Consider the following 22,832-nt stretch of genomic DNA (forward strand, 5'->3'; position numbering starts at 1 on the left):
CAAGAAGTATGGATATCGGCGCCCAGGTTTATGTCATGTTCCTTGACTTCCGAAAGAGGCTCAATATAGTTTCACCTATCACCAATAATTCTCTTTTGGTAAAAACGAGGTGTCACAAACAGACAATGCTTTTTTCAAATTATATGACGAGTTAATCATTTGCTTTTAAGTGTATACTGTCACTTATGAGAGATATTTTTTCGCAAGATATTCTTGCCATTTGTTATTTTTCTTTAATTAATATAGTTTCAGAATATAGTTCATCTTTGCAGATACCGTGTACCGCATTAAATTTGTTATGACAATGACTTTTTATCCAGTCATATGATTTCTTCCATTTCCACGCCACTGACATTTCGGCAGTCTGCTCCAGACACAAACTTCACTACTATGAAAACGCGTACTGATAAACGTGGACGAAAAATTGAAATAAAAGCGTCTTATTAGCACAATCAGAAGCACATATTTGAAATGTAATAATAGTGACGACAGGCGATAAGAAAGTACGGTTAACAATAATGATATAACAACGCCAGTCTGCTCAGGACTCAATGCGTCCGGCTTTGTCGACTTGGTTGGTCCCACAGACTGCTTTTACTCAACAGAAATCGGTGAGTAATTCAACGGATACGTAAAACTATAACCGACTGTAACCAGTAACCAACTGAATCGATTGTTTTCATTTGGTTGTTCCTATCACTATGCTAGTTGTAAGTCGCCCATTCCTTTAGTTGCCGGTAGGGATCTCCCTGATGGAGCTTGATCCCTAGTTCATTGAAAAACTGCGAGAATATGCTGAAAATTTAAATTTTCAACACAACTGAAAACCATCGCACTGGCATCAGCGTGTAAGAGCATTTCTTAATTGCCCTTAAAGAGCTCAGTTAGACTGAACTACATGGCCAGTTCCTCTTGCTGCCTTCCTTGCTGCCCAAACTTCCCTCATTCGCTCGCTGTGTTTCTGTTTCCGGTCCTCTGACCATGCTTCTTGTCGGCTTCGTATCTTCGGTTTCATCTTGGTTGCCTTTTTGGTTGCCCATACTTCTATCATCTTCCAGTTGTGGTCTTGTTTGCGTTCTTCGGTCTATTTTACGCCTGTTCGTTTGTCACAATGTATCTAATGTAGTTTACTTTTCTTAATGAAGTTTCTGAATTTTGGCCTGTCGTTTATTGTGTCTGGTGTCATGCTGAGTTGGTTCAGGTCGTTTTTTACCTCTGCCACCCATTTGTTGTTTCTAGTGTTTACCCGGTCAAAGATCTGTTTGGTCAGTCTGTGTTATGGAGTTTGACAATCATATGACCCTTTTTTTTAAGTGCATCTCGAGGAGGGCACACTAAACAATCTGAAAGGTGAACGAAAACTTTGAACATAAACATAAATGCAAATATTGCCCCAAGGTTGTATGTGTATGTGTGTACCTACGCAAAATCGGATGGTTCTTTTGAAAATAAAAACTTTGTAGTTGCAAGCGTAACTTAAAATTTTAAATTCACCCCAAGCTTCTAACATCACTCATGAAGAAGACATACTTATTGAAAACGGTTACATAGGACACCAAAATAAATATTTTTCTCTTTGTCATACTTGCCTGTGAGCTGTATTTAATCCTGTAGAGAATGTATTTTCTTTTCAATCGTAATGACTGATTTGTTGTTCTAACGGCTCCTGTTGCACAAATAGAGGGCGTACTTCACTCTTCAGTTATAGTAGCTGTTCCACGTTCACATTTATTTGTATGTCTTGAACCACCGCAGCATTTGTTTACTATTGGAGCGATAGACCTGGAGTCAGTACACCGATGTGGATGGTGCTTACTACATAGCGATGGGGTCTTCTATATCAACAGTTCACACGTTTGGAGTTAGTTTAATACACCTGACACATTTATCCGCACTCATCAAGTGCGGTACTACGTGAATATGTGGGTTGGTGTTGTGGGCGATTTTTGATTGGGCCATATCTCCTACCTAGTCCATTAAACGGTTGTCGTTATTACAATTTCCTCGTCAGAGCATTGCCAGAATCTCTAGATGACGTGCCACTCGCTACAAGACAGCTTATGTGGTTCCAGCGTGATGGGGTGCCGTCACATTTCAGTCTAGTTAGTCGATTCTTGAACACACTTTCAAGAAAGGTCGATTGGCAGAGGGTCCTGTGCCATGACCTGCTCTGGCCTTTTTTGGTGTGGGAACAGATGCGCATTCTTGTTTACAAAACTGCTGTTGAATCCCTGGAAGATCTGGTTTCCCAGATAGTAGCAGCAGCAGGAAATATTAAAGACACTGCTGCAGTCTTTGACCTTGCTAGGCAGAACATTTCCATCAGGTGTAACCTTTGTTTACAAATCAGTGGGGGCATTTTTGACCCCCCTAGTGTACATGAAATAATCGTGTCTTATTAACGTTATTGTCTCTTGGTAATAAAGATTAAAAATTGTTTGTGTTAGTTTTTGTCTACTGTAGGGTTTGATGTCCTGATAAAATTGTGGTTCATAGGAAAACTTATTACAAGTGTTTTAGATGTCCCTTGTAAACTCGAAGAGTTTGTTGGTTTAATTAATTTTCATCCAGAGGATACTGCTTTTACAGGTTTAAAAAAATTGACACTAGAGAAAGATACTTATTTTGATACCTCGTTCAACTTCCCAGAGTCTGTCGGTTTAAATAGATTTCGCCCTGCTTAGGGTACACATAAAGCACCGCTATCCTTCCAAAAGCCATAATTTTATAACTGTTAGAGAAAGAGTATCGCGTTTGGTTGTAAAACATTTAGCATCTCTGAAAGTTTCTTTCAGCTATGCCAGATATTCAATGTGATTCCCACTCGTCGCCCGTAGAACAACAAGGCAATATTCGAGCTCTGCCCTTGTACGATTCAGCCTTGCACCATCAACAATTCTAATTTCTGCACTGATTCTTGCAATAAGGGTAGCAATGTCACTTACTGCTGTTGTGTACACGCTTAACTCCACAAAAAGAAGTGTAAGGGGATGACATCGGGAGAGAGCGGACTCCATGTCATGGGACCATCACAAACCATCCATCTATCAGGAAATATGTCATTCAGCACATACCTTATGTTAAAAATCCACTGTGGAGGTGCACCATTACGCTGGAACATGTTGGAAGGCTGCAGCCTTTCAATATATGACAGCAGGAACTGCTCGAGCATGTCCACGTAAACATTCTGGTTTTCTCTCCGAGGAACCACCTCATTATGCTTGTTTTTACCAATGGTGTGCCATCATGCTGGCGTCGATAATTCCGCAGTACTGTTGTCACAGATTTTGGTTCTGCATTCCAGATGATAAATTGTGGCTTCTCCTGGTCTGCCGCCATTTTGATGCACTCCAAGTCAATCTGCAATAAAGCACAAAAGGATTAAAACACTTTTGGAGCTGCTTAACGTTTTACAAGAAGTCACGATGCTCTACCCGTAGTAGTTTCGAAATTATAATCTTTTTAAAAATGATGCCACGACTTTATGGACATGCTTCATGAAACAAACCGAGCGAAGTGGCGCAGTGGTTAGCACAGTGGACTCGCATTTGGGAGGACGACGCTTCAAAGCAACGTCTGGCCAATATAATTTAATTTTAATTTTAATAATCAACAGCCTCAGTTGCACCGTTTACCTAGGTTTCAGTCGGGATAACCCAACCTTCTTCGAATAACAGTAACTACTGTTTGTCCATAGTGGACATCGTCAAGCTAAAACGACAAATCCATAAATTATCGTCAAACTATAAAACTTATCTGGAACTGCCTCGGCCCCACTTCGCGACCGCGATACGCAGTTCCAGATAAGTTTTATAGTTTGACGATAATTTATGGATCTGTCGTTTTAGCTTGGCGACGTCCACTATGGACAAACGGTGGTTACAGTTATTCTGAAGAAGGTTGGGTTATCCCGACTGAAATCTAGGTACATTCTAGTTAAACGGCGCAACTGAGGCTGTTCATTATTAAAATTAAAATTAATATTTATACAGCTGCTGACAGGGCCGCGAAATGTTGACAATATAATTTAGGTTTTCTGCGATTTCCCTAAATCGCCTCAGGCAAATGCCGGGGTGGCTCCTCTGAAAGGGTGTGGATTTTCTTCCCCATTCTTCCCTAATACGAGTTTGTGATCCGTTTCTGATGACCTCAATGTCGACGGGACGTTAAATACTAATTTTCTCCTCCTACTCTTTGAAACACCTTGTGACCTTGTGCTTTTATTTCATTTCGTGTTATGAGAATACCCACTCGATACTTAAATCTAATTTATCAAACATTCGAAGTACTTCCAACAAGGCTATTTTTCAAGTGTTGACATTTTCGTCTGCTTCATTACTGCTTCAGAGGTACTAAAGAGAGTCAATACTGAAAAGTTCCTAAACTAAAAAGTTTCTCTTTTAGCAAGCTGACTCATTGTGTGTCCATATTATGGAACAATGCGTACCCAGTGCAACAACCTACATTCACAATAGTGTGTTGTGCAAATAAACGCCAACACACAGCAGTTCAAGGTAATAAACATCGTTATCTTGTTTTTCATCGTACGGAACAGATAGCGGAAGTGACTTTTGGTAGCACAATTAGCTACAAGGCGGTTGCTGTATAGGATTCTTATTAGCTACAGTACGAAAGTATACTCCTTCTGCTGCGAGGAAATATAGAGAGATTAGCTGTTTATAGGAACAAAATCGGTGTTCTCTAACGTTTTGACTCTATTCAGGATGCTAAATTGCTATTACAAAAGTAATCGCGTTAATTCAAGATCACTTTTGGTTGGAACAGTGGAGATCGTACATGTATGTGCTGCATTCGGCATCCTAATCGGGTTGTAAACAGCCTCTCCCCGTGTCTGTCATACAAAGAATGCTTCAGTTAATGTGAAATCCAGTCACAATCAGGTCGTTGTAGGCCTACACTTATTGGAGCACACTAGTGTTATGAAGAATGTGTGAACCTGGAAAACCATACGAAAATAAGATCAAAATCAAACAAGTCAAACGTTTACAGTAACAAGCAAGAATGATGTCGTGAAGACAATATTACATTGCGAGATGTTCCGTGATTCACTCATACAAAAGGTTAGTAGGTAATCGCAATGACTGCCATGATCGTTTTCGTGGTGATATTTCAGTACATACAGGGAGAAATTATTCTCTAACCCATGATGGCTACTTACAGATATTACCCCCAAAATTCAATCTATTTGTAGAGAGGGCTATATGTGTTTTTTGGATACGATGTCCGACCGGAAAGAATAGAGACTCCACGTGTTGCTAAGGAACTGTTAAATGTGAGCTATCAGAGCCAAACTGTTTCTAAATCTTGAACTGTGTTCTCACGCTGTGAAAAGTTCCAACTGGCACAATTTACTTGATAGAAGCGGACGGGCAGTTTACTGAGGACGTAAAACAGTGGAGCTGTTAGCACACTCACGAGAAATAGAAATGCAGGCATACACTGCCTGACAAAAAAAGTAAAGCATTTAGAAGACATGGTCGGATGGAAACGTAACTTCTTACAAATACATGCCATCCACGGCAATTACAATACTCTGATGATTCCAATACTAAGACAGGTAGAACGGCCACCAGAGTGCATTATTGTTGGCAGTGGTTAAGATTGTTACCAGGCCTATATAAGAGGTGATTATGTCGTCCAAAACTTTCAGGGGTTATGGAGAAGGACAAATATGTCAATTTGAGGTAAGGTACCCTGGTCTAGGAACAACAGAGGTGTAAGTTATAAATGAAAATCGTCCAGATACCTCCGACAATGGAATACATGTACTAGTATTGTTTTTACTAAAATTACAGACTCAGGCAACTTTTAGCTGTGGTAGATGGACCAAAACAAGAATAAATGTCTAGTTAAATGCATAAGAGTTATGAGCACGTGTTCAGCAGAAGAGCTGTTTCATAGAGGAGACGAAGAAGTCCTCATAGCTCACAGCACTTTAGAGCTCACGTTTACTGGTCTTTTTTCCTTATTTTGGTCCATACTACTACGTATCAAAATATGAAAAACAACGAGCCTTCAGTAAAAAAGATGTTTCTGACATTAGCGAAGATGAAAAAATAATTCATAGTGCATGTGTACCAGACGTTACTTTCTTGTTGTAATCGATACTACCACATTTGAAAGTCTGTTGATGGAGCCAAAAATGGTTCAAATGGCTCTGAGCACTATGGGACTTAACTTCTGAGGTCATCAGTCCCCTAGAACTTAGAACTACTTAAACGTAACTAACCTAAGGAGATCACACACGTAAGTTCCCGAGGCAGGATTCGAACCTGCGACCGTAGAGGTGGCGCGGTTCCAGACTGAAGCGCCTAGAACCGCTCGGTCACAACAGCCGGCTTGGTGGAGTCCTGGTGCACCGCGTATATCCTGGTGTGCAAAACTAAGGACAGAAGTAACTTTCGTGTGATGCTTGACTGCCAAGTGACATAGCTCGATGGAACTTGGACCACACATAGAAGGAACTACTATAGCATAATGCGCCCGCCCGTTTAGCCGTGCGGTCTAACGTGCGGCTCGGACGTGTGTGGAAGTCCGGTGAGCCGGCCAGTCTGTGGATGGTTTTTAGGCGGTTTTCCATCTGCCCTGACGAATGCGGGCTGGTTCCCCTTATTCCGCCTCAGCTACACTATCTCGGCGATATTGCGCAAACAAGTCCTCCACGTACGCGTACACCACCATTACTCTACCACGCAAACATAGGGGCTACACTCGTCTGGTGTGAGACGTTCCCTGGGGGGGGTGCACCGGGGGGCCGAACCGCACAATAACTCTGAAAGATTGGTTCGGTGTGGGGCGGCGGAAGGGTGAAGTGGAGTGCGGTAGTCGTCGTGGGGTTGTGGACCTCTGTGGCTACGATGGGGACGGAGCCTCTCCGTCGTTTCTAAGCCCCCGGTTAATATGCAATACATACAATACAAGAGTATAGTGCAGTACAAAAGGTAACTGATATAAATACTCAAGGAGATGAACAGAAACGACATTTTCGCTCAAAGGCAACAATTACACTGAAGTCACCACGTTTCATGATTGCCCCTGGACATCACAAAAGGCCAGATATCGTTCTTAATACCGTTGTTAATGCCCGCTCTGCTGCGTTCTTCTGTTGCTGGCCACAAAATTGATAAGGAGTTCTTACGGTAGGGCGCTCGATTACTACACTAGTGTGGTTGGCAACTGCCGAATGGCCGTTGATGGATGTGAACATCCTGCAATACATCCCCCCCCCCTCCCGCCCACCCCCCTTCCCTGGGTCCCACAGGTATTCTATGGGATTTCAGATGCAAGAACGGGCAAGCCGATCCATTCGTCCAATATCCTCTCCACCTGCGCAGTCGGATGTGGTAGCGCATTGACATCCACGAAAATAAAGTAAGGGCCGAATAACAACCCCGAAAAGACACACATGGGGAAGTGTACAGTGCCACAATAAGGTTGGCCAGTGAATGTATTGTGTTCAAAGATTTCGAGGTCATTACGCCCATAAAACACACTGCCTCTTCACACCATGGCACCTGTATCACCGAAAACGTCACGTTCGACAATGTTCCTGGGTGCATCACATGCTCCCACATTTCGCCGTATAAGGGTGACTTCAGCGTAATTATTGCCTTTGAACTATACTGTTGCAGTTCTTTCTATTTATGATGTGTGTTGGAGTGTTGCTTTGGGGGAGGAGACCAAACAGCTAAGTAATCGGTCTCATCGGATTATGGAAGGAAGACGGCCGTACCCTTTCAAAGGAACCATCCCGGCATTTGCCTGAAGCGACTTAGGGAAATCACAGAAAACCCAAATCAGGATGGCCGGATGCATGATTGAACCGTCGTCCCTCCCGAATGCCAGTCCAGTGTGCTAACCACTGTGCCACGTCGCTCGGTCTATTTATGATCTAACTTTCATTGAGCTATGTTAATTGGCAGTGACAGGTCATGCTCAAGGGGAAACGACAGGGTGACAGACGAAAATATTTTTCTCATTCAGCATTTTTTTCTCCATACTGGAATGTAGTAGACAAATGAGGTTTCCTGCAGTGAATGAAGCATTCATTGAAATTTTTTGTATTTTTTATTGAGAAATGTAATGTATTCAATGTGTAATTGGGATTTTCCCTATGCAGCTCTGAAAGGAGGTAGATCGACGGTTGTCGCTGTAATTTCAGTTGTGATTATTTGAAACTTGAAATTAATATTTCACCGTTATCTGTACAGATGCAATTTTGGTTCATTGTAGAGATTTGCAAGGTAAAAAATTGGCGAAATTATAGATATTTGAAAAAATGGCAAATATTAAATATCAGCATAAAAAATCGGCTATGATGACCTGAAGAGAATTCAGTTTGTTTCAAGAAAGACCAAAAATCATTAAAATCGGCTGAAAATTGTAGCGTCGGCGACAACCATGCCGAAAAACATGGTTTTGAGTACAACGCGTTTTAAGCTTCACAACTGTTTGCCATGTAAGAAAAAGGGGCAAAGCTTGAAACTTACGGGATATCATTGATGTCTGGTCCGTAGTAACTATCGCCCCGGCTAGTGGATGGTCGCTTTCTGGTACTTTGAAATGATAAGCCCTCATTTTCGTCCTCAAATCCAGTTTCGTCGCTGAGCGCATAGCCGCTGGCGTCTCTGCCTTCACATAATCTGAAACAAAATTGTATCCTTTTTTGTGAAAGTATCATTGATAAGATTGTTCTAAATTAATTATTCAGCAAATCTGCATCTGACTGCGTCTGTGAACTTGTTTCTTGCACTTCTCCATTTTGCCAAAAATGCAACATGTATTTGACTCAGCAATCAAGTTTAAGAGAATATTGCAGTTTGTGCAATGGCATTAAGATGGTACTGGAAAATTAACTTTTGGCCCTGATGTTTACTTGGTTCTTTCATTGGTGGGTAACTTTACTTTCTTACTCATTTTCATATTCAGTACAAGCAAAGGATGTGGATTATGATTCAGGCTGTTAGATTTAAACACAATGTTGATCTCAATATATATATATATATATATATATATATATATATATATATATATATATATATATATTGTTAAAATTTGAAGTCATACACAAAACCTACCATTTCAAACATTTTTGTAGCTCGAATCACTCTTACAAAAAATTTTACAAAACGCTTACTGCGTCAAACCTTGGACATACAGATCCTAACTATGAACATTATCTAACAAAAACCAATTTGAAATGATTATCTATCTTCTCTCATTTATCTGCTAAAGTTTGGTCAGGGGCAGCGACCTACCTTAACGCTGCCACCACACGTCTGCTTCCTCCGGGCACCTACCTGCGACTCTCCAGTTTTTTTAATGCGCGCGCCCGGCTCTCTTAACCATCAAAGATCCTCCTACTCAAAGATATTATACTTGTTCCATCTTGCGGTTGGCAACAACCGACTATTTTCTGGAGGTACCCTGATCGGACCTTAGCACATATCTTTCAAACCGGCGCATTTAATCACCAATTTTGATTTGAAGGGCATTTGCCACGTGCATTAATGCAGTATGGCCAATATTGAATAGACCGGCTGACAAATTAAAAGCAATGTTGACAATTTCTCTCCCGCTGGATGTTATTTTTAGAGCGTACCTCCAAATGAGACTATTGAAACTTTCGTTCATTTTGAGTAAAACCGCGCAAACAACACTCCAGCAAATCAGGTTTACTCAAATAGGTATAAACAGGGATCATGGCAACGATAACGACTTGTGGCAGTCGCGTTTTGTGTTTATAACTTTCCATTTCACCTTTTGCTTTAGCTTCAAACTCTCACAGAATCATTATTTTTTGGAGTTCGCTCGTAATATTTTGGGAAATAATTCTTCAATGTATAAACATTCGAATTACGTAATAAAAAATTTTCTTGTTTTTTTTTTTTTTTTTACCGTCACCCTATCGTTCCCCGTTAAAGTGTGAATATGAGTATAGTTAACGCTACAGCCACGTTAGTTTAGAACGAGTTAGAAGCACCCCAGTTTGTAAGAGGGTGTATGTGTCACGTCCGTCCCCCTATCTCCCTTTCCCTCCCCTTGAGAACACAGGAAAGGTGCAAAATTGCAACATAAGGAAGGGAAGAAAACATCTGATTATTTGCGCGAATACAGTACGGAGAAGAAAACATTATTAAATTTATACCTGTTCGTGGCATGTACAGAACGCAAACTTTAGTATACAAAGATGCCACTTTCGGCAGTAATAATGACTCTGACAAGGCTAGGCATCAAAGCTAATTCGGTTATATGCCAGAGGTCATCAATCATAGTGGCTGAAAAGTAGTGGCTTGCCTGCTTCTTGGCAACCCATCTCTAGATATTTTCAGTTAGCGAGAGATACGGAGAACGTGCTGACCAGGGAAAAAGTTGCGCGTTCAGTGAGTCGAGGTAGGTGAGGGAGGATTACTGGCAACATGTGGTTTCGCTTTGACCAGTTAAACCGAAATTCGTATGAAACGACGGTGTCGTGATACTCCAGTCCTCCGTGTTCAAATGGTTCAAATAGCTCTGAACACTATGGGACTTAACATCTTAGGTCATCAGTCCCCTAGAACTTAGAACTACACTCCTGGAAATTGAAATAAGAACACCGTGAATTCATTGTCCCAGGAAGGGGAAACTTTATTGACACATTCCTGGGGTCAGATACATCACATGATCACACTGACAGAACCACAGGCACATAGACACAGGCAACAGAGCATGCACAATGTCGGCACTAGTACAGTGTATATCCACCTTTCGCAGCAATGCAGGCTGCTATTCTCCCATGGAGACGATCGTAGAGATGCTGGATGTAGTCCTGTGGAACGGCTTGCCATGCCATTTCCACCTGGCGCCTCAGTTGGACCAGCGTTCGTGCTGGACGTGCAGACCGCGTGAGACGACGCTTCATCCAGTCCCAAACATGCTCAATGGGGGACAGATCCGGAGATCTTGCTGGCCAGGGTAGTTGACTTACACCTTCTAGAGCACGTTGGGTGGCACGGGATACATGTGGACGTGCATTGTCCTGTTGGAACAGCAAGTTCCCTTGCCGGTCTAGGAATGGTAGAACGATGGGTTCGATGACGGTTTGGATGTACCGTGCACTATTCAGTGTCCCCTCGACGATCACCAGTGGTGTACGGCCAGTGTAGGAGATCGCTCCCCACACCATGATGCCGGGTGTTGGCCCTGTGTGCCTCGGTCGTATGCAGTCCTGATTGTGGCGCTCACCTGCACGGCGCCAAACACGCATACGACCATCATTGGCACCAAGGCAGAAGCGACTCTCATCGCTGAAGACGACACGTCTCCATTCGTCCCTCCATTCACGCCTGTCGCGACACCACTGGAGGCGGGCTGCACGATGTTGGGGCGTGAGCGGAAGACGGCCTAACGGTGTGCGGGACCGTAGCCCAGCTTCATGGAGACGGTTGCGAATGGTCCTCACGGATACCCCAGGAGCAACAGTGTCCCTAATTTGCTGGGAAGTGGCGGTGCGGTCCCCTACGGCACTGCGTAGGATCCTACGGTCTTGGCGTGCATCCGTGCGTCGCTGCGGTCCGGTCCCAGGTCGACGGGCACGTGCACCTTCCGCCGACCACTGGCGACAACATCGATGTACTGTGGAGACCTCACGCCCCACGTGTTGAGCAATTCGGCGGTACGTCCACCCGGCCTCCCGCATGCCCACTATACGCCCTCGCTCAAAGTCCGTCAACTGCACATACGGTTCACGTCCACGCTGTCGCGGCATGCTACCAGTGTTAAAGACTGCGATGGAGCTCCGTATGCCACGGCAAACTGGCTGACACTGACGGCGGCGGTGCACAAATGCTGCGCAGCTAGCGCCATTCGACGGCCAACACCGCGGTTCCTGGAGTGTCCGCTGTGCCGTGCGTGTGATCATTGCTTGTACAGCCCTCTCGCAGTGTCCGGAGCAAGTATGGTGGGTCTGACACACCGGTGTCAATGTGTTCTTTTTTCCATTTCCAGGAGTGTACTTAAACCTAACTAACATAAGGACATCACACACATTCATGCCCGAGGCAGGATTCGAACCTGCGACAGTAGCAGTCCTGCGGTTCCGGACTGCAGCGCCTAGAACCGCAAGACTACCGCGACCGGCTACTCCGTGTTGTAGCCGGTGCTGCGCTGTCGGCTCACCTTTCTCTGCTCCCGCTTCAAGAGGAGCCGCAGCTGACAGTCCACGGTGCTCCAGGTGCCACCGCGCCGAAGTGCGGACATTTGTCTAGTTGCAAACAATATCACTATTCAAGGTACTTTACTGGCTGTCCGATCCTGCACGGCTGCACAAGCAATAAGTTATGTCCGTTCTCTCAGGCGCTAGTCGTGTGAGCGTGGCGCGTATGGCTCTCCTGAACCCGCCCTTACCATATTCGAATGTCAGGAGCGGAATGGCGACCAACGAGAATAGCAACATCACAGAACGTTATCCCTATGAGTACCAATGATTTCTTGAGCTCGTTGTTTTAAACTACGTGCAAATGCAATCACATTTCCACATTTTAAGTGAAATGAACTGCGGTGCCTGTAAAATACTTTTGCTCAATATGACGACCGCTTTCAATCAATTGAAGACTCATCCTTACGTGATCTGTACAGAAATTGATAAAGAAAACTATTAATTTTTGTACATATCACTTTAGGACGCGTCTTCAGTTCATGGATAACTGGTCGTGACTTTAAATAAAACTATTTTACAGTCAGTAGTCTCCGTCTGAAGCTACTATTTTGTATTATTTATTTCTCTTTAAAGTGGCGTTGCCTTTGCCATGAAACCACCGATGCTACTGCAAGACAGAGACATTTAGTGGTACACTGAGTTTCCTCTGTGTAATCATTCTTTTTTCTTTCAGTGATTGTATTGAGGAAATCATTGACAGTGAAAGTAAGTGTATTTACAGTAACTGTAAAGTAAGGTTGAGTTCGTTCTATTGCTGTTATGAGTGGTTTAGAAATGAAACCACTGGCGCAGTATGTAATTTTGATACAAATTTATAAATTTTTGGCTCATTTTTGCTTATTGCGTAGGACTCTAATTTGTTTCAGGCACTATGAATACTTGGAAGTTTCGAGATGTGTGTTTGTAACTAGGAAAAAAGCGACATTGTCTTCAGATATATCTCAATTGATGGATGGTTGAAAACTTTATGTCCAGTGGCTACAAAGGGATACCACAACTTTAAAGGCATTGATTGTTTACTTTCCGCCTATTTCTTCTTGTATTCGTTGTCTGCTGTGACTATAAGGGTTACCCCTTGCAAACTTTTAAAATTCAATTTTTTTTAAATATTTGTGACTCAAAGGTTAAAGTGCAGTTTCGTCAGACCACTGGCATTGTCGAACTCCGACGTGTGTTTGTAGAAGTTCCTTCTTTCTGCACGAGGCATAACACTGTCTTTTCACAACCAAATCAACATACTCATTCAATTTCTGAATGAGAAACCCGTACGTAAATGCAGTTGCCAATACTTATATGAAGTTCGCTCTGTCGCAATGCAATTTTATCATTTGCGCAGACTAGCACACATTATACGCCATGCCATTTCGACGTTTGTTGCATACGGTATACACATTGTTCCAGTTTTAATGACCAGCGGTGCAGTTCTTTGTGTTTTATGTCTGGGTTTTTCTTTCTGTTACAGCTGTCCCGCCATAGCGACAGACAAAGATGCTGATCGACGCACAGAAACAGCAGAAGAAGGAAGCTGAGGATCAAAACCATGAGAACGGAGGTCTGCAGCAGGGACCGGAGGCCCCGGAGAGCGACAAACTCCAGGGGAAGGCCAAGACGTCCACTGGCCACAAGCAGAAGGAGGGTCCGGCCACGGGCGGCGGACACCCTCCGGCTCCCGACGGTGGCTGGGGGTGGGTCGTGGCCGCCGCCGTCGCCTTCAGCGCCGTGAGTAGCACAGCGCACTGAACCCTCGCCTGCTCTACTCACAACCACACCAGCCTCGCTCTGTAGCGCAACCAGCCCAACCACCTTTCCTAAAGGCAGTGCCACTATTCAGCTATCTGCGTGGATAAAAGGCAAAGTCCCTACTCACTGACTCACACACTGACTCATCATCGCCCATCCCAAACCACTAATGACGGAAACTTGAAATTTGCACAGGGCGCTGATCTCATACTGTAGACGTCATGTAAGAAGGGACTTTTCGAAATTCCATCCCTATCAGTGTCAAATAGGGGTAGAAATTTTTTTGAATATATGTCGCTTTTAAGGCAATTTTGAAGCCAGGCCTTTGAAAATTGGTACTTCTTTTTCAGTCTGTAATAAAGAAATATGTGTTTCAGCAGTTTTGTAAATTTAACGTCTGTAAGTGTAAAGTATATTTTGAAGATAAGACATTGTTAAAGAACTACTTTAGTAGTTTTGAAGCTAAATCAAAGAAAATTGGTATTAGACTTCAAAATTGCAAATAATAAAATGCGTCCTTCAATGTTTTTGGAAATTCAAACCATGAGGGGGTCAAATAGGGGATGAAATGTTTTATGAAAATATTTCATTGTGCAAATATTTTTAAAACCAAATCTTCGAAAATTTTACTGTTTTTGGATATTCATCTTCTAAAGGAATGAGGTACAGGCAGACTGATTCGCTGACTCGTCATTTTCCAGCCCAAACCGCTAAGTGTAGAAACTTGAAATTTGGAGAGAGTGTGCATCTTATACTGTAGGCAAAGTTTAACAGGGGATTGTTCGAAATCCCATTCCTAAGGGCGTGAAATAAGGGCTGAACATGTTTTGAAAGTATCTAAAGTATCTCTCTATTAAGGTAATCTTGAAGCTAAAACTACGAAAATTGGTATTTGGTTCCCGTCAGAAATAAAAAATTACTTGTCTCAGAATTTTTGTAAGTTCGACATCTAAGTGGGTAAAACAGTGGGTGATACCTTTTTAGAGCATAAATAATTATTAAAGAACAACTAAAGCAGTTTGAACTTACTGTTATGAAAGTTAGTATTTGACTTCTCGATTAGAAATAAAAAATACGCGTCTCATTGTTTTCGGAATTTCAGTCCCATAAGGGAGTGAAATAGGGGGAAAAAAGTTTTATGAAATTATTTAATTACGAAAACATTGTCAAAGCTAACATGAAAATTTGTATTTGGCTTCTGTGTTAGAAACAAAAAAATATGAGTTTTACTCTTTTTCGGAAATCCAGCTCCTGATGGAGTGAAACGCAGGTTGAAAATTTTTAAGAAAATATTTCGTTGTATGACATCATTTTTAAAGCTGAGTCTGTGGAAACTGGTATTTGACTTCTCGGTTGGATACAAAGAAATGCGTGATACAGGATGAAAGTTTCTGTGGAAACATTACAAGAACTCAAAAGGGATGATTAACAAAAACCTCGGACTCCAACTACCATAATCTCTTTTCATCATAAATACATTCAGAAAAGACCATGCTTCTTTGGCATTAATTAGCGTGAAACGTTTACAAGGCGTTGCAATTTGTAAACATAAAAATTCGATTAAAGAAAAAATATGTGTGCAGACCAATCAGTCTAAGCGAGCTAAGCTATGGACAGTAAGCTAGTTGTCACATAAACACATCGGTCAATACATTAGTCATCCCCATGAGATATCACGCTGTTACCGTGTAACATCGCCCCTAGCATTGGTAAGTGTCTCACTTCTGTGACGAAGCGAGTCCACGTACTTTTTCTCTTTTTCAGCTAAGCCGTATCTTGTTGACACACTCATTGAAGACTTTCTTTTTTTCTTTTCGTCACCAGTCTTCTGAATGCTTTGATGCGGCTCCCCAAGAATTGTTACATTCTCTTCATCTCAGAGTAGCACTTACGCCCTACGTCCTCAGTTACTTGTTGTAAGTATTCCAATCTCTGCCTTTGCCTACAACAGCTCCCTCTAGTACCACGGAGGTTATTCGCTGATGCCTTAGCACATGTCATATCACCTTATGCCATCTTCTTATCTACGTTTCGCACACTTCCCTTTCTTTGCAGGTTCTGTGGAGAACTTCATTTCATATGTCTGCCTAATTTTCAACATCCTTCTCTAGCTCCACATCTTATATGCTTCGATTTTCTTTTTTTCCGATTCCCACAAAGTCCATGCTTTACTACCGTACAATGCTATGGTCCATACGTACAGTCTCAGAAATTGACTTCTCAAATTATTTCTTTTCTGCTTGACATTATCAATTTAGGGAGCGATCGAGATTAATGTCGAAACAGAAGTGCAACTTCAAACAGCTAAGATCACTTGTGTGCAGTATTTATTGCGATTACCGGTTTAGTAAAATACGTTGTCATCATCAGATCTGTAAAGCATAGATGAACATATTCAAGCACACTGAGATCAGATGTGCAGGGTCACAGTACAGTGTTACATAAACATGGACTATACCATGGAATATAACATATCCTTTTCCGTACATTGTTTACTTGAGAATCCCAGTCTTCATTCTGCTAACATGAGTTCGTGTAATCAGTGCAATATATACGTTATTTTATGTAATAGTTATTGTTCTTCAGTTCATGAAGTATCGTTATCATATGACAGGTGTAATATGCATATGATGAAAATTCAGTGAAGTGTGCTGTACAAGGCATGTTATATTCCATGGTATAGTTCACGTTTATATAGAACTGTATTACGACCTCTTCCATCTGATCACGATAGCCTTGAATATGTTGATGTATGATTAACAAATCTGACAATGCAAACGCAATTTGCTGAAACTATCATCACAATAAATGCTATACAACAGCGTTCTTGGCGGCTTGGAGTTGTGTTTCTGTTTCTACTCAAATTATTTCTTGTGTTTGATACTAGTAGAATTCTTTCGGCCATGAAAGCCTTCTTTGCCTGTTCTTGTATACTCTTTATGTTTTCCTAGCTTTGTGGGACATGTTTTCCAAGCTAGCAGAATTTCTTAACTTCATCTACTTCCTTGTTACCAAATTTGATGTTAAGTTAATCGTTAATCTCATTTCTGACATTACTTATTATTTTCGTCTTTCTTCGGTTTACTGTGAGCCCATCTTCAGTACTTAGATTGTCCATTCCATTCAACCCGCCCTTAATTCGTCTTCACGATCACTGAGGATGTCAGTGGCCATAAGCAAATATTATCATTGACATCCTTTCACCCTGAATTTTAATCCTACTCCTGAAACTTTCTTTCATCACCGTCATTGCTTCTTGGACATATTCGAGCACGACATTGTTAGTCTAAAAACTTATTGCCCCCCCCCCCCTGGTTATTATACATATCGTATGTTACCAGTCTTTCCCTATGATTTATTTCTATTTTTATTAGAATTTCCAACATTTTGTAGCGTTTTGCATGGTTTAAGCCTCTATCCAAGCCAACAAATTGTATGAACGTGTCATGATTTTTTTAAAACCTAGTTTCCATTGTCAACTCAGAACTTCCTCTCTAGTGCCTTTACCTTTCCTAAAGCCAAATTGATCGTCAACTAACTAGTCCTTCTCCATTATGCTGTATATTATTCTTGTCAGCAGTTATGATACATGAGTTGCTAGCTGGTAGTCTCATACTTGCTGCCCTTGCCGTCTTCAGGGTAGTTTGGATGATATTTTTTGGGAAAGTCTGATGGTATTTCTCGGGTATTGGGTATTCCACATGTCAACTTGGGTAGTCGTTTGGTTGCCACATCCCCAAAATATTTAAGAAATTTCGAAGCGATGCCTCTTATACCTTATTTCATCACAAGTCTGTCAAAGTAACGTTGAACTCTGACTAATACTGGATTCCCAATGACTTCCCTATTTACTGCCATTTCTTCTTGTATCAGGCCATCAGATAGTCCCTCCCTCTCGTAGAGGCCTTAAGTGTACTCTTTTTCCCTATCCGCTCTCTTCTCAGTGTTTAACAATGCATCACCGATTGTTAGAAAGGCTAAATTGCAAGAATGGTACTTGTGAATATCAGGGTTCCACATTAAAGTCTCTACCGCATACAGTTTTCAACTTATTACGAAGTATTCTCTGCTACAGAGAAAATTCATTGTAGCTCGGTTTTTCTTGCTGTTTAAATATCTCTTTACGCTGATTTTTGATGTTCACTGCTTGGAATTTGATTTCGGTGCAGCAAACGTCTTACAGTTACAATTTACAAATACTTCCCATTATCTCCTTCATCATTTAGAAACTACTTTTACTGGCGCATAGAGAAAATGTCTGAAGTTTTGCCTTAGAAATGACATTATAGTTTCACTTCCTTCTTTGATTCTGGGTGCTTCTACCTTAGTAGAAGATGTACTTGCACTGCTACACCATCTTTCATCTTAATCTGTTCCTTCATATATATATATATATATATATATATATATATATATATATATATATATATATATATATAAAGCAAATAATCGTACTGGCACCGCATTTCCTCGTTTCCAGGCTGTTAGACAGTGTGTCCTTCAGACATAAGTAATCTTTGAGTATTTTCTATTTATTAGACACAAACCTCTTCTCCGCAGCCTCACCTGTGTACTTATTTGACACATATATCGAACACACCTCCTCCTCCCTTCTGTACATTCACCTATTCCACTGTCTGTTCACCTCATCCTCCTCACTTCCTACACCCCCTCTCTCTCTGACCATATCTTTCTCCCTCCTTCCTCAGACGACATCCTCCTTCCCCTCTCTTTTTCCATCTCTGCCTCCCCCTTTTCCTTTTCCGTCTGCACATTATTGCTCTAACTTACTGCCTGCCTCATGTTTCTCCCCTCCTCCCCCTCTCTTTCCTCTTCGCCCTGCTTTGTTCATCACCTCCTCTATCCATCTCAGCCTGTCCCAGTCACGCTCATCAGCATGTGTAGCCCCTGCAATACTTTTCAATAAAGTAGGCTGATACTACTCCCACAACACACATTTCATGCAGGATAAGTTAGACATTAGGGGCTTGAAAATCATTTATTTTCCCCTGACATACAGGCCACTATGCAAAGCACGTTGATAAAGCAGGCTCATACTACTCTAACACAACACACCTGTCTTGTATGACAGCCTACATGTTACGTTCTGGAAAACTGTTTCTCGCCCAAGACATGTAGGCTCTCCTACAAAGTAGACTGATTTGGCAGAGCAAACCCAAAGTCAGATGTCTGTCATGCAGGCGAGACTATATGATAGGGACTGAAAAAAAAATTTGTTTGTATCTGCACTTCTATTGGAGAGAGGAAGTTATAAAGCCCACAGTGCTCATACTCGTGATACCTGTTGTTCCTTTGCCAAATTTGGTTAAAATCTATCTACGGACTTAACAGCTCAAACATACACACATACTTACACCCTGATTTACTTCTGTAATGGGTTTTTGCTGAAGTAGTTTAACCATCCATTTTTCTAATGTCTTTCTTTACAATACATCATAATTTAGTAATCTGAGGCTTCTCATCTCCTAGGGATAGTGTTTCGATTCTATGGAGGCTGGATGTCTTGCTAGTTTTCATCCCAGTCTCCTAGCAATATATTTCACAGTTAAATTCGTTAGAGACAAAGTGCGTGTTCAGTTGTGGGTGAATGGGTACTGGAAGAACAGATAAATTAAAAAAAAAAATATCCTGCTGTCCACCTAGAGCGACTTAGTGTCAAGATTCCCTGAAGGGGATTTGAACCACTTTCCTCTTAAATATGAAGACTACCTCGTAACTGCTACACCACATCTTTGGTTTAATACACAGAGATGTAGAACTATCTACTTCATCTCTTCAGTATACGATATATGGATGGTGGCAATACAATTTATTTCATTGTTTTCACAGTATCATATCAGAATAAATAACACTGACTTAACGCCGAAGAGAGAATGTAACGGGAAATCATGAGTAAGAGGTGAATATGCTGTAGTACAGTTCCGTAACTCTTTGTGATCGTTAACTGGAGATATGGCAACTAGACATTAGATTGAGAATGTGCTATAAACCTACATCGTACACCAATTTACGGTGTGTGGTGAAGGGTGCTCCATATATCACTGTCCCTGTCACCTTTCCTGTTCCAGTCGCGGATGGTCCGCTATATGAACAATTAGCGGTAAGCCTCCTCTTGAGCAAGAATTTCTCTAATTTTACCTTCGGGATCTTTTCGCGAGAAAAGGAGGAAGCAATATATTGCTCTTCTAGGAACGTAGTTTCGAAACTTTAACAGCAAACCATACCGTGTTGCAGAATGCCTCTCTTTCAGCATTCCCTATTAGAGTTGGTTGATCGTCTCTGTGACGCTATCGTGCTTACTAAATGAACCCGTAACAAAATGTGCTTTTCTTCTTTGGATCTTCTCCATTTCCTCTATCAGTCCCATATAGCACAAATCTCAGACTGGTGAGTTGTTTCAAAGTACAGGGCTATTACAAATGATTGAAGCGATTTCATAAATTCACTGTAGCTCCATTCATTGACATATGGTCCCGACACACTACAGATACGTAGAAAAACTCATAAAGGTTTGTTCGGCTGAAGCCACACTTCAGGTTTCTGCCGCCAGAGCGCTCGAGATCGCAGTGAGACAAAATGGCGACAGGAGCCGAGAAAGCGTATGTCGTGCTTGAAATGCACTCACATCAGTCAGTCATAACAGTGCAACGACACTTCAGGACGAAGTTCAACAAAGATCCACCAACTGCTAACTCCATTCGGCGATGGTATGCGCAGTTTAAAGCTTCTGCATGCCTCTGTAAGGGGAAATCAACGGGTCGGCCTGCAGTGAGCGAAGAAACGGTTGAACGCGTGCGGGCAAGTTTCACGCATAGTGATGTGAAAGATTCAGTGTTTAAACCTCCTCTACCAAGAAACGTGCCAGAACTGCGAGCTCGCATCAACAATGCTTTCGAACTCATTGATGGGGACATGCTGCGCCGAGTGTGGGAGGAACTTGATTATCAGCTTGATGTCTGCCGAATCACTAAAGGGGCACATATCGAACATTTGTGAATGCCTAAAAAAACTTTTTGAGTTTTTGTATGTGTGTGCAAAGCATTGTGAAAATATCTCAAATAATAAAGTTATTGTAGAGCTGTGAAATCGCTTCAATCATTTGTAATAACCCTGTATTGGTCGAAAGAGTGTTTTGTAAGCTACCTCCGTCGTAAGTGAATTACACTTCCTGAAGATATTTCCATTGAATATGTCTGGTATCTGCCTTACCTGCGAGTGGAGAACACGTGTGAACCCAAGACAGCGGTTTTTAATTTTTTTACACAAAAAATAGAAGTTATACAGAGGAAGTAACTACAAAGGTGGATGTAGCACTTGTCTACATCAAACTTTTATTTGCGTCATATCACATGACTTGAAATTTCGCTTGCCGTGTTTCGTACTACACAAGTTGTGTGGAGCGATTAGTTTTATGCTATCATTCTACTTTAAATCACTTTGTACGCACAATTCCATGTATTTTATGGATGTGATCGTTTGCACGGATTCTTCTGGAATCATATAATTAAACAATAAAAGAGCTTTCTACCTATTTGTCCATAATACGTTAAATTTGTTGATGATGAAGTCACTCATTTCGGCACCTGTCATTTTGACTGTTGTGTGAAAATTTAAAGAAGGATGCACAGTACGATGTTTCTCAATGAAACCGTTTTGGAATCAACAGCTTAAGTTTTTCGGATTTTACCTGTCACTCACCGTGTCGAGCGTCTAGACAAATGCTTTAATCCGTTTACTGATTTAACATCAGACCAAACCTTATTAGGATTTTCTGTCAGAACGGTTTTACTTTCGGATTCGGTGAACGCTTCACGGGAGACCATCCTCAAACTACTTTTGGTTTCATTCAATTTTTGTTTGTCTATGAGACTTCAATTACATTTTCAATGAAACTCTTTTCACTCAGGTAGAAGCTATCCAACGCGGCTGCCAAAAACTGATAACTTTGCTTGGCATCAATATGTCTACAGCGTATTATACAGAACTGTTGAACTTTGCCCTTGTGTACTCACCGGTTTCATGTTGGTCACTCAGATAATGTGAAATACATTTATTATTGCAGTTGTTAAGCAGAAATGTAGGCAATGGCTGATGAGTTTAACGCCAGATAAGATGATATTCTCTAAATTGTATCGAGGATTTTCATTTGCAGGCGTTGATGATTATACCCATCCTGTCATTCCCGTTCGTCTTCGCGGACTACCTGCAGCAGCTCGGCGAGGGTGCCGAGGCGATGACCACCATTGTCAGCGTCTGGACCTGCGTCAGTTCATTCATAGGTATGCTGTTCTCTGCTGTGTAAATGCTAAGCAGTCGAGGGTGCCCACTTTGCAGGCCATTATATATATATATTTTTTTTCATATCAGGCAGTTTCAGGTTCAGCAGTCACCAATTACTGTATGAGGTGAGGCTCCTACTTCACTGCAATTACAGGCGCCCATCCATAACAGATTACAGCATTGACCCCATGGTGCAGAGTACACTGAGGTGACAAAAGTTAAGGGATAGCGATATGTACACACACCGACGGCGGTAATATCGCGAACACAAGGTAGAAAAGGGCACTGCATTGGCGGGTCTGTCATTTGTACTCAGGTTATTCATGTCAAAAGGTTTCTGGCGTGAGCATGACCGCACGGCATCCCTCCCAGCTGGCCGCGCGGTATAACGCGCTGCTTTCCGAGCGGGAAGGCTTGCCGGCCCCCGGCACGAATCCGCCCCGTGGATTAGTGTCCATTGGCGGCCGAACCGCACCATAACTCTGGGTTCGGTGTGGGTTGGCGGCGGGGTGGGTGGACTGCTGTGACCTGTTGTGGGGTTGTGAACCATTAAGGCTACGGCGGGACGAAGGTT

The 22,832-nt window shown here is 42.0% G+C and overlaps 1 protein-coding gene across 1 annotated transcript in view; it reads left to right on the forward strand.

Moving 5' to 3' along the window:
- LOC126474909 (monocarboxylate transporter 2-like) overlaps positions 1-22,832 on the forward strand; it is a 97,336-nt gene that overhangs the window by 16,125 nt on the left and 58,379 nt on the right. The window contains exons 2-3 of the mRNA XM_050102405.1: positions 13,680-13,936; positions 22,131-22,257. Of these exons, the coding sequence (XP_049958362.1) occupies positions 13,706-13,936; positions 22,131-22,257 (358 nt within the window). The 5' untranslated portion in view covers positions 13,680-13,705. The remainder of the gene's footprint in view (positions 1-13,679; positions 13,937-22,130; positions 22,258-22,832) is intronic.

This window comes from Schistocerca serialis, chromosome 4 (assembly GCF_023864345.2).
Source record: "Schistocerca serialis cubense isolate TAMUIC-IGC-003099 chromosome 4, iqSchSeri2.2, whole genome shotgun sequence".
NCBI classification, from domain to species: domain Eukaryota; kingdom Metazoa; phylum Arthropoda; class Insecta; order Orthoptera; family Acrididae; genus Schistocerca; species Schistocerca serialis.